Source organism: Octopus sinensis, linkage group LG18, assembly GCF_006345805.1.
Source record: "Octopus sinensis linkage group LG18, ASM634580v1, whole genome shotgun sequence".
Taxonomy (NCBI): domain Eukaryota; kingdom Metazoa; phylum Mollusca; class Cephalopoda; order Octopoda; family Octopodidae; genus Octopus; species Octopus sinensis.
In genome coordinates this window covers 1,625,467-1,637,966 of record NC_043014.1, presented here as the reverse complement: position 1 = coordinate 1,637,966, position 12,500 = coordinate 1,625,467, and the positions used below count along the sequence as shown (strand labels likewise).

The following is a 12,500-nucleotide window of genomic DNA, read 5'->3' as shown; positions in this document are numbered from 1 at the left end:
TATATATAAGTGTGTGTGTATATGTTTGTGTGTCTGTGTTTGTCCCCTAGCATTGCTTGACAACCGATGCTGGTGTGTTTATGTCCCCGTCACTTAGCGGTTCGGCAAAAGAGACCGATAGATTAAGTACTGGGCTTACAAAGAATAAGTCCCGGGGTCGATTTGCTTGATTAAAGACGGTGCTCCAGCATGGCCGCAGTCAAATGACTGAAACAAGTAAAAGAGTAAAAGAGTAAAAGAGTAGGTGTGTGTGTGTGTGAGAGAGAGAGAAAGAGAGAGAGAGAGTCCCGTGTGTCCCTGTGCGTGCGTGTGCGTGCACCATTGTGTCATTGTGTGTATGTGTATGTGTGCATGCACCAATGTGTGTGTGTGTGTGTGTGTTACAATATCATTCATATCCCCCCCGCCCGCCACCATTTACAGATATCGGATTCCCTATGTCCTATGTTGATAACAATCTCAAGAGATAGCCAAGAGATATCACACGACCCCCCACTAGACATCCGCTCCTCTCATGCCATCGTGTACTTTACGACATGTAGGGTATCAAAACATCGGGTGGATTTACAGGTGGACGGTTATTCATGTTCTGTATGAATAGATTGATTGGACCGAACGATTTGGGGCCCTAGGGGCCTTCATCAGTGTTCTGAGGGTCTCTTTTTTACTTGATACATTGTTGTTTAGATACCTACCTACTTCTGTTGCTGTTGTTGTTGCTTTTGTTGTTGTTCTTCTTCTTGTTCTTCTACTACTGCTTTTTCTTTTTTATATTCACACACACACACACACACAGAAATCCACAAAATACAACTATATCATAGGTGCTTATAAGTATACATATTTTATGTATAGTTAAAATTTCACTTCAGTTTTGAAACTCCAGTGAAGCTATAAGGCGTTGCGCAATCATTCAATTCTGAGCACATTGCATCTAATGGCAGAAACAGCCGTAAGCTAATGGAATTCATGACATAATTTCTAGTTCCCTTGTCATTAATGATACATACATACAAACACAAGTATACACACAGGCATACATACATACATACATACATACATACATACATACATACATACATACATACATACATACACACACAAATACATACATACACATATATATATGTGTGCATATATATATATAATATATATATATATTATATATATATATATATATATATATATATGTATGTATGTATGTATGTATGTTGTATGTATGTATGTATGTATGTATGTTGTATGTATGTATGTATATAATCAAAATAAGCGACAAGAATGACTCCGGTAATTTGGTACGATCGTTTCGTACTACATCATTTTATTAAATGTTGCAAGTATTACAACAGTTTTAAAATGCTGAGTGTGTGTGTGTGTGGTGTGTGTGTGTGTGTGTGAATATATATATATATATATATGTATATATATATATATATATATTATATATAATATATATATATATATATATATAATATATATATATATATATATATATATAAAGATACATATACATACAGGCGTCCATACATACTCTGGCCAAAGTAAGTTTAAGAACAATGCTGAGAGTTCTATTCCTCCAATAATTTATTTTTAACAAAACTTTATAAAATTATTTTAATTTTTACAGTTTATGTAGAATTCTTTCTCTTTCGATTGATACAGGCTTTATATATCTTTCGACAATTTGAATAATTCTAAGGCACAATTATTTCAAATGATTAGAAATTGTCGGCAAACTAAGTTTAGAATCGTACCAAGATTATGCAAATTAATAAACCAAATGGGTGGTCATATGGCTGGTCGTACTGCTCTGATTTATTTAATAATCGAGCATCGTTACACATTAATTTGCTATGGGAAAGCGTTGTAGTATCATCCAATTTACTAGATCAAAGATCGTGTCACTTCATCAGCAAAATGTGTCCTTCATGAACATTAGGAAGCAATTAGGATGCAGCAAAACGGCCTGTGTTCAAGCATGGAAGCTTTACCAAACCACTGGCCTATACAAAGATCGGCAAAGAACGGGCGCTCCGAGAAAAACAACACTATAGATGGATCAGTGAATCCATAGGCTCTCCAAAGGCAACCGAATCCTAACAGCAGTGGATATTTGCAAGCAATTATCTTATGAAACCACCCCTGTCGAAAAAAGTATGCACCATGCCAGATATGCATCGTTCCATATGCGCATAATATCAGTTGAGTGCAGCCCCACGTCTGCACAGTCAAAAGATATGCAACCTACAAAGTATGTGCAAGCGAAGAGAGGCTCAGTCTAAAATGTGGGCACATTCCATGGTAAGCACCAACTTGAACATGTGCAGTCCGTGAAAGGGACAATCCCACATGTACATGTAGCATTCAAAGACTGTAGAATCCCAAATATGTGCATTTCAAGAAATACACACTGGTAGATGTCACGGCCTCGAGTAATGCATACCTGACAGGTAGGTATAATTCCCGATTTGGGATCGATACTCTATCATGGATTCTACGTGATGTTTCTAAGGGATCAGAAACTGTTCGTAATTGAGGTATTGGTCCCAACTGTGGTATTTTATGAATGAAGGACGCTCATTGCTTTGCTTTATTACAAAAGGGTTCAGGGAGTAAAAGTAGGAACCACAGAACACCCACCCACGCCCATCCCACTGATCTTTGCATTAGTCCTTGTTATGTTGCACATTAATCCAGTGCACTCTCCTGCAAGTGCAAAATGTCTGATGCAATTACATTGAGAAAATATATAAAGTTACGTAATCAGAGTTTTTAGAGGATATCTCCACGTCTGGGCCACGAACACAGAACAGATCTGTTTGGCGAACACGAACCGATGACCTTTCTATTCAGTCCACAACACTTATTAACATTCTTTCATTGATGAATAAAGAAAGGATTGTGATCAGGGACAACCCCAAAGACAATGGCACTTTTGTCTTAATTTTAGATACTTTTATATTAAAGCTATTGCCTATCGTGACGTATATTTGCCATTTAAATATGGCTAATCCCTAAGGGTGGATGCTACTGTAGTTTGTAGCCCCAGGAAGACACCTCCTCCAGCTGGCATCCACCCTTAGGGGTTAGCCATATTCAAATGGCAAATATACGTCACGATGTGTTGCCGCTACTGTTTATAACTCGCTCTGAGATTTATCCTTATTTCCTATCAACACATATATAAAGAATATGTATGTATGTATGTATGTATGGATGGATGGATGGATGGACACACACACACACACACACACACACACACAAATAAAATGTATGTGTGTTATAGTTCCAGTGATGCATTGGATCTGTAGTCTTCGAATTAGCTATTTAGGCAGTTTGTTACATATCCCAGGGTCCCAATAATTGCAGGTATAAACCTGAACTTGTAATCTGGATAGAGTAACTGCAGATTTCTCTATAGTTCAGCACAGATGTTCTCTTTTTCACTGATCTTCAGCTTTGTGTAAGCATCTGCTGGGTAGCTTATTTCCACAGCTGTGCACAGTTTCTCTTCTCTATCCCAAATCATTATACCAGGTCTGTTGTGCTTAAATTTTATTGAGATCTTCACTGGGACATTCCACCAGTATTCCTTTTTATTATGAGTGGCTATGGCTTCTACCACATTGTGGGTTCTTATTTCTTTGTCCTCGGAATTATCCTTCCGACGGATTTCATTATAGAGTGTCCTATCTACAACATCCTGTCTCATCAGTAAATTACACCGTGATGACATTTTCTGACAACTGCTTATGATGTGGGTGATATCTTCAGTGTAAACTCCATAAAGTCTGCATCGGTTGTTACACTTCACGGCTTTACCTGCATCTCTATCCTTTTGTGCATCAGGTACGTGGTTGATATTCCCTATTCCTGGATAGCAAACGTATACCCTTCAGAGTGGGAGGTAGTAATCTGGCTATTGGGCCATGATAAACTGCTTTGATGATCGGTGTTACTATCATCTCGGAGCTTTCTACTACCATATCCATGCGTAGTCTTCTGCTCATCCTTTCATCTGATGATGCGTTGCGGTAGAGTCGTGCGACTTCTTTGGGCATGGATTCTAGGTTAACAGATAAAGAGTGTTGCTCAAGGAGCTGCTTTCCAAGTCTTATGATGTTATCAGCCTCATGTAAGCAAACTTGGTCAAGGGATGCACTTCCACGCCTGATGGTTATACGATGTTGCCGAAGGGATATGATTGCATAGTATGTATGTATGCATGTATGTATGTATGTACGTATGTACGTGTGCGTGTATGTATGTATGTATGTATGTATGTATGTATATATGCATGTATGTGTGTATGTACGTGTGCGTGTATGTATGTATGTATGTATGTATGTATGTATGTATGTATGTATGTATGTACGTATGTATGTATGTACGTGTGCGTGTATGTATGTATGTATGTGTGTATGTATGTATGTATGTATGGATGGATGGATGTATGTATGTATGTATGTACGTATGTATGTATGTATATATATATATATATGCATATACATCAATGTATATACATGCACACATGTATGTTTATAAATATGTGTTTGTTTATAAATATGTGTGCGTGTACGTGTTTATGTTTATCAGTGTGTCTGTGTGTGTGTGTGTGTGTGTGTGTGTGTGTGTGTGTGCGTGTGTGTGTGTGTGTATCATGATAAACATTCATATGAACTCAAACCAACGACGAGATACGAGATGCAACGGAATTTCGAACACGGACCGCAATATCACACACTACCAAGGCAACAGAACAACACTACCAACATACACACACTCCCAACACGAACGCACACACACACACAACACACACACACACACACACAATTCTCTCTATCTCTCTTTCTTTCTCTCTTCCTCTCTCTCTCTCTCTCTCACACACACACACACACACACATACACTGCCACATCATATGCAAAGAAAACCGGTGAAAGGTGTTGTTGAGATAATCAGGAAGCTATACGTAAGGTCAAATGAAGTGGCCTTGGAATGGGTTTAGGGGAGGTGTGGGGGAAAGGGGGAGACGGAGGAGGAGGAGGCGAATTAAACACCTGATATCATTACTGGAAATGGTAAATCTATTCGGTGGGGTGGGGTGGGGTGGGACGGTGAAACTTCTGTAAGAGTGTGTGTGTGTATGGAAGTAAGGGTGTATATTACACACACGCACATACAGCACACATTATACATACGTATGTATGTATATATGTATATATAGAGACAGATAGATATAGATATAGACAATGAGAGAGAGAGAGAGAAGAAGAGAGAGAGAGAGAGAGGGAGGACGAGAGAAGAAGATGTATGGATATATATATATATATATAATACATAAATACACATATATACATACAAACATTCACTCATTTATACATTATATACAAATATACATACATATGAGTATGCATGTAAGCATTTGTGTGTCTGTCTATCTCTTTCTGTATATATATATGTGTGTGTGTGTGTCTGTGTGCGTGTGTGTGTGCGTGTCTGCGTGTGTGTGTGCGCGTGTGTGTATATACATATACATACATACACACACATATGTATATATATATATATAAGTTTGTGTGTATGTATGTGTATGTTGGTGTGTGTGTGTGTGTGTGTGTGTGTTTACGTATGTATGCATCGAAAAAATAAAAAAATCCCTGCTAAATAGATCATTTAACCACGGTGTGTATATTTAACGATATATTCATGGTATGTAGAACGGATGGTATTTAGCGTGGTGGTGGTGGTGGTGGTGGTGGGTATTATGATGTCGGCCAGGGGGATGGTGGATGCGGTTGTAGTTGTTGGTGTGGTAGTTTTGACATCTGGTGGTGGTATCACTTTGAAACGGCTGCGGTATGTGACATGGTCAGTAGTGTGGCAGCAGCAGCCGTTCAAGAATTTGGACCTGGAGATCTCCATTTCCAGCGACTTCGAGGGTCACCTCTCAGTGGTGTTGGGCATCAACGAAGAGCCCTCGACTACAACAAGACGACCAAAGTTTTTTTTTCCAAGGTCTGGGGTCTCCCGCCCCTAAGCCCTACACCATCACCTAATCACCCTTACCCGTCTTGTTGCATAACAACAACAACAACAACAGCAGCAGCAGCAGCTTTAGTAGTAGTAGTAGTAGTAGTAGTAGTAGTAGTAGTAGTAGTAGTAGCAGCAGCAGCAGCAGTAGCAGTAGTAGTAGTAGTAGTAGCAGTAGCAGCAGCAGCAGCAGCAGCAGCAGCAGTAGTAGTAGTAGTAGTAGTAGTAGAGGTGGTGATGTTGATGGTGCGAGTGTTGTTGGTGGGGTAAAGTAGGACAATACTCATAATACGGAGGGCGGCGAGCTGGCAACACCGGTAGCGCACCGGGCGAAATGCTTAGCGATATTTCGTCTACCGCTACGTTCTGAGTTCAAATTCCACCGAGGTCGACTTTGCCCTTCATCCTTTCGGGGTCGATTAAATAAGTACCATTTACGTACTGGGGTCGATATAGTCGACTTAATCCGTTTGTCTGTCCTTGTTTGTCTCCTCTGTGTTTAGCCCCTTGTGGGTAGTAAAGAAATAGGTATTTCGTCTGCTGCTACGTTCTGAGTTCAAATTCCACCGAGGTCGACTTTGCCTTTCATCCTTTCGGGATCGATTAAATAAGTACCAGTTACGCACTGGGGTCGATATAATCGACTTAATCCGTTTGTCTCTCCTTGTTTGTCCCCTCTATGTTTAGCCCCCTGTGGACAATAAAGAAATAAATACTCATCATACAGTCGCCATCTTTAAGTGATGTGACCACCACCTCTTATGTTACTCCGTGGCCATCCACACTGACCTTTATCTGATTTGCAATTCAAGTCAGGATCCAACTATAGAAGATCAAAAGCACCACCAAATCTTCTTTTCGCTTTAATGTGTGATCGTGAAAAATTTCTTCCTAAGTAAATAAACTTTTGCATAATACCTGTAAGAAATTGGGGTCACTTCTGCCATTTTTAACTCTCAGTAATACAATAAAGAAACATTTCTGTCTTTGATTATTATTTTAACAATGGTGTACATATTCAATCATCATCGATCTATGATCGGTTTGGCAAGACATCAACACATCAGCAAATAATTTGTTGACAGGTTTCTACAAACAAAAACCCAAATTCTTGTTTAGATTCATTGATCTGGGGGTCGCTTTGATGGAAGAAACACAACCAGATCGAAATAGCTGGGAGTCTAGAAGTTCCTTTATTTCAATGAATCGTGTGTGTTATCAACACACATTAACTGAAAAGGGAAATTGTTCTCCGCGGAGAAAATACAACAGCGATTGGTACATTCACGTCCGAATCTGATGGAATATATTGAGAGCGAATATGGACGCCATTGTTTTGTGTTTTGCTGTCCACGTGACCAGAAGGATTTCTTCTTATTTTCATGTTTTATCTAATAATCCCGCAACAGCTTCCTTTTATCTCCCACCCTCTTTACTCTTTCTTTCCTCCCCTTCCGTTCTCTCAAATATCTCTTCCTTCTACCCTGATCCTTCTGTCTTCGTCTGCGTTTGTCCACTTCCTACCTGAATGACTCTCCTACCACCAGAGAGTATGTGTGCGTGTTTGTGTGTGTGTGTGTGTGTGACAGAGAGAGTATGTGTGTGTATATGTGTGTGGGCGTGCGTGTGTGTGTATATGTGTGTGGGCGTGCGTGTGTGTGTTTGTGTGAGAGAGCTTGTGTATGTGTGTGTGTGAGAGAGAGAGTATGTGTGCGCGTGTGTGTGTGAAGAAGTCTATAGTATCGACGAGGAGACGGACTAAACATTTTTCACCGACCCGAGAGTTCAGTTAGTGTGCAGTGAGCCCATAAATTATCTTTACATTTTGAAATGTACAAGTGTAAAATATGTAAAGATAATTTATGGACACCCTGTAAATTTTTCAACCTTCGCGTAATTTTACCGTGTACCTTACCGCTCTATTACTCTTGTGGTTTAAATACTCTTAGCTTTCTTTGCTACCTAAATAAAAGATATTTCTTTCACTACCTTAATAAAATACCTCTCCTTTCCGCCTAATTAAAAAAAATCCCTCCCTTACCGTCTGGCTAATAATTTTTAATTTATGCACAAAACCATCAGTTTTGAGTAAAAGAAAGTATTAATCAAAAACATCGACCTCAGATTTTTCACAGATACTTTTGCTGCGTAAATAAAAGATATTTTTTCACTACCTTAATAAAACACCTCCATTTTCCGCCTAATTAAAAAAATCCCTCCCTAACCTCCTGGCTAATAATTTTTAATTTATGCACAAAACCATCAGTTTTGAGCAAAAAAGTGTTAATGAAAACACCGACCTTAGTTTTTTCACGGATACATTATTATCGACATCAGACGGATAAAAAGTTAAGCTTATCTCATCAAGATTTGAACCTAGAACGTGAAAAACCTGAACAAATACTACAAGATATTTTTTCCGACGCTCTAATACATGAATACACTATGAAATTCATTCGTTTTATTTTTTTTGTTTCGTTGTTTTAGCTAGGAATTCTAAGGGGCGGTAACTCCTAACTTTACTGTTTTAAGCTGTTTTGTGATAGTCGTCTCCCTTGCCAGTCACATGTGTCGGAAGGGGGCGCTGCCGCGAGATTTGAATGAGACATTCTGACATTTTTAAATTCCTTTCAGTCTCGGAAGTTTCGAGACTTTTTTCTTTCCCGAAGATTCCGGAAGATTTCTGTGGACGTCTCCCGTTTGTTTCCCTAATTAATAAGGGTTTCGAGTACCGAACGACGTCAATTACGCCCTGCAAGAAGGGTTCCACGTTCGTCTTCCCCGGCAGCGGCAGCGGCGGCGGCAAACTTCAAAGAACAAACGTCGAAGAAGGTGAAGTTGTGGTCTTCATTCCATGATGTTGGCTTCGTCGGCTGAAAGTGTCCTTCTCTGGGACATTCCTCAAATGAAAGAGAAGACGGAACCAAGCAGCAGTAGACTATCCGTACAACTGACCAAACAGTGGAACAATTCTGCCGAAAACACTGGAACCATCACAGACATCACCTGGAACACTCCAAACAGTATCCTTTGTCATTTTTATTTTTTATTATTTCTAGTCTTATATTTTAGGCGGGAGTTTGCAGAATTGTTAGCGTGCCGGACAAAATGGCTCGCAGCATTTCGTCCGGCTTCACGTCCTGAGTTCAAATTCCGCCGAGGTCGACTTTGCCTTTCATCCTTTCGGGGTCGATAAATTAAATACCAGTTACGCACTGGGGTCGATGTAATCGACTTAATACCTATGTCTGTCCTTGTTTGTCCCCTCTGTGTTTAGCCCCTTGTGGGTAGTAAAAGAAATGGGTATTTCGTTTGCCGCTACGTTCTGAGTTCAAGTTCCGCCGAGGTCGACTTTGCCTTTCATCCTTTCGGAATCATTTGAACATTCGGGGTTGATATCTATTTCTTTACTACCCACAAGGGGCTAAACACAGAGGGGACAGACAAATGGATTAAGTCGATTATATCGACCCCTGGTACTTATTTAATCGACCCCGAAAGGATGAAAGGCAAAGTCGACCTCAGTGGAATTTGAACTCAGAACTTAACGGCAGACGAAGTACGGCTACGCATTTCGCCCGGCGTGCTAACGATTCTGCCAGCTCGCCACCCCTTTAAATTCCCGCCTTCTGCCGACACTAAAAAGGGTTAGTCATTTATTTATTTTATGTTTGTTGTTTTTATTTGGTAAATTTGCTGTTCTTGTTTCTTTTCAAATATAAATTTTGTTTGTTTTTCTTTTGGTGTGAAAGTGTTGACGGTCGTGTCGTGGTGGTCATAGTAGGATTCTGACAGTACAGTCGGTTGTGGTGGTCACAGTACTAGTGGTAGTTGTAGTAGTAGTATTACTCGTGGTAGCAGTAACAATGATGGTGTTACGTGTGGTAACTTCTGGTTGTTGTGGTGGCCAGAACCGGATTAAGTCCTATCGAGGCCCTAAGCACTCAAAAGATTTTGGTGTCCCCATAAAAAGATTATGTAATTTATAATCAAACCGTGAAATAAATTTTTATTTTTCTAAACGAAACAAAACAGTAAGAGGGAAAATAATGTTTATTTTTGTCTAATTCCACTTTATTTATATTTGGAAAGTTTCCTCCTACTTTTTTGAATGGCAAAGTCTTTGAATCAAATCCTCACAATTAATCTTAGGTAACACATCTCCATTTATACTTAGTAGAGATAAAGGCATCCCGAATATTATTTTAGCAAGTTTATAGTGATTTCTTTTGTACCGTAAACCAATAACCATTTCTGTAGTGCCCCCTCCTTCCCTTGATGCCCTAAGCACGTGCTTACTTAGCTTAATGGTTAATCCAGCACTGGTGGTGGTGGTAGTGTAGATATGGTATGAAATAATTTTAAACAGAAACATAAAGCTTCAAATTATTATGAGGGTAGGAAGGGTGGAGGAGTTGGTGTAATCAACCTCGGTTTTTGATTGGTGCATGGTTTTAACCCATAAAGGATGGAATGCAATATTGATCTCCAAAGCATTTGAATTTAGAGTGTAAAGATGATGAAACAGATTGTCAAATTATTCTGGGGGAAGAGCGGATAAGATGCTTGTACTGACCCCTGAGGGAATAAAAGCTGGTCACCTTCAGCAAGATTTAACCCTTTACTGTTCACATTATTCTGCCAAAATTAATGCTTTTTCTTCCTAATTGTTTTGAACTAATCATGCATTACCTTGTAGCTATGAGATTTCAATGAGGTAGCTGTTAATTTTTCAAACAATATTGTAGGGTCGGTGTGAGAAACCAGATATGGCCAATTTGACCATAAAACAGGCAGAATACTTTTGGCCGGATATGGCCGGTTTAAATGCTAAAGGGTTAAACTTCTAGTGAGAGGAACACACCTTCATACTGAAAGTTGTCTGTTTTCCCATGGTTGGCAGCTTCAGACCTTTCTCCTTCACTCACCACTTGTTGCAGACTCTTCTCATTTGATACACAACAACAGAGAAAACTGGCCACTGTTGTTGTTGTGGTGGTATCATCATCATCGTTTAATGTCTGCTTTCCATGCTAGCATGGGTTGGACGAATGACTGAGGGCTGGCAAACCAGATGGCTGCACCAGGCTCTAATCTTGATCTGGCAGAGTTTCTACAGCTGGATACCCTTCCTAATGCCATATATCAAAGTTTTCTTTTTACTTGCTTTTTACAACTTGATGTCCTTGCTATTCCCTAATAATTCACAGTGTCGACTCAGGGCATTCGTATCAGACCATCAATACTTGAGAGTTTATATACAAGGCTAAACAGTCAGCTCTTTTCTATGTTAACAAATAAATCAAAATGCATACAAAAAGAATTTTTCTTCCTTCTGTATTTGCAGTTTGTATTTCATGATTTTGTACAACTAAATGTCATGTATTATATAACCCTAACTGATATTTACTTTCAACAACCCCAGCAACAGGTAAACCCAAGTTGAACCCAACAAGTCTCAATCCCCTCATATACAATCTCTAAATACCATTAGACATTCAGCCCAGTGCGCTGCCAGTCCTGCCAACCACTCACTGAATAATCTTTTCTAATTTGGTCAGCAGATTTGCTGCAGTTGACTGGGTTCGTTCTTGGGAACAGTCAACAACAGAACTGACAGTCGGCAGAATTTAATTCAAAATGTAAAAAAACTAACAGCAATGTCCAACATGCACTTGCTAGAATTCTGTACATAAGTGTGTGTGTGAGTGATATCATTTAATATCCCTTTTTCCATGCTGGAATGGGTTGGACTATTTGACATGAACAGATGAGTGAGAGGGCTGTACCAAGCTCCAATCTCTGCTTTGGCATGGTTTTTAAAAGCTGGTTGCTCTTCATAAAGTCAACCACTTCACAACTGAAACCCAAGTGTCTTTCTGGTCAGCTGAAAGCAGTTTTGGCACAAACTTGGCAGACACGTGTCTCATACCCAAATCCTCAATGATAATGGACTGAACTGAACCATAACTAATCTGCAAATCCTCTGATGACTCACGGATGGTGATTCGACGATTTCCCCTCACAGCTGCACTCGCATCTGCAATGTTTTTCTCAGTTCTGCTGGGTTCAGGTCTCCCAGAACATTCGTCAATATCAATATTTTTTCAGCCATCTGGGAAACACCTGAACCACTCATACACTTGTGTGTGGCTCATACACTTTCTGCAACTTTGCATAGACCTCTGAGCATGTATCGCCATGACAACTTTCTCTGTCATTGTCAAATCAACGATCACACACTACACACGTTCCTTCTAAGCACTGCTGTAAACAGCAGAAGTGAGCTAGAACGTTAAAACTTAGTGCACATGCACATCAGAGTTCAAGGTCAATTTGTGCCAAGTGGCTTCACTCTGTATGCTTTAGCTTCGTTTCTATGGCAACAGTTCGGATACTTATTGATCAGACCATGTACATGTGTGTGTATATATATATCCATCTTCTTGTCACATGCCACCTGCATAAC

The 12,500-nt window shown here is 39.6% G+C and overlaps 1 protein-coding gene across 1 annotated transcript in view; it reads left to right on the top strand.

Moving 5' to 3' along the window:
- The first annotated feature begins 8,615 nt into the window (after nucleotides 1-8,615).
- Nucleotides 8,616-12,500, top strand: part of LOC115221458 (protein NEDD1) — a 28,156-nt gene continuing 24,271 nt past the window's right edge. The window contains exon 1 of the mRNA XM_029791642.2: nucleotides 8,616-9,054. Within this exon, the coding sequence (XP_029647502.1) occupies nucleotides 8,886-9,054 (169 nt within the window). The 5' untranslated portion in view covers nucleotides 8,616-8,885. The remainder of the gene's footprint in view (nucleotides 9,055-12,500) is intronic.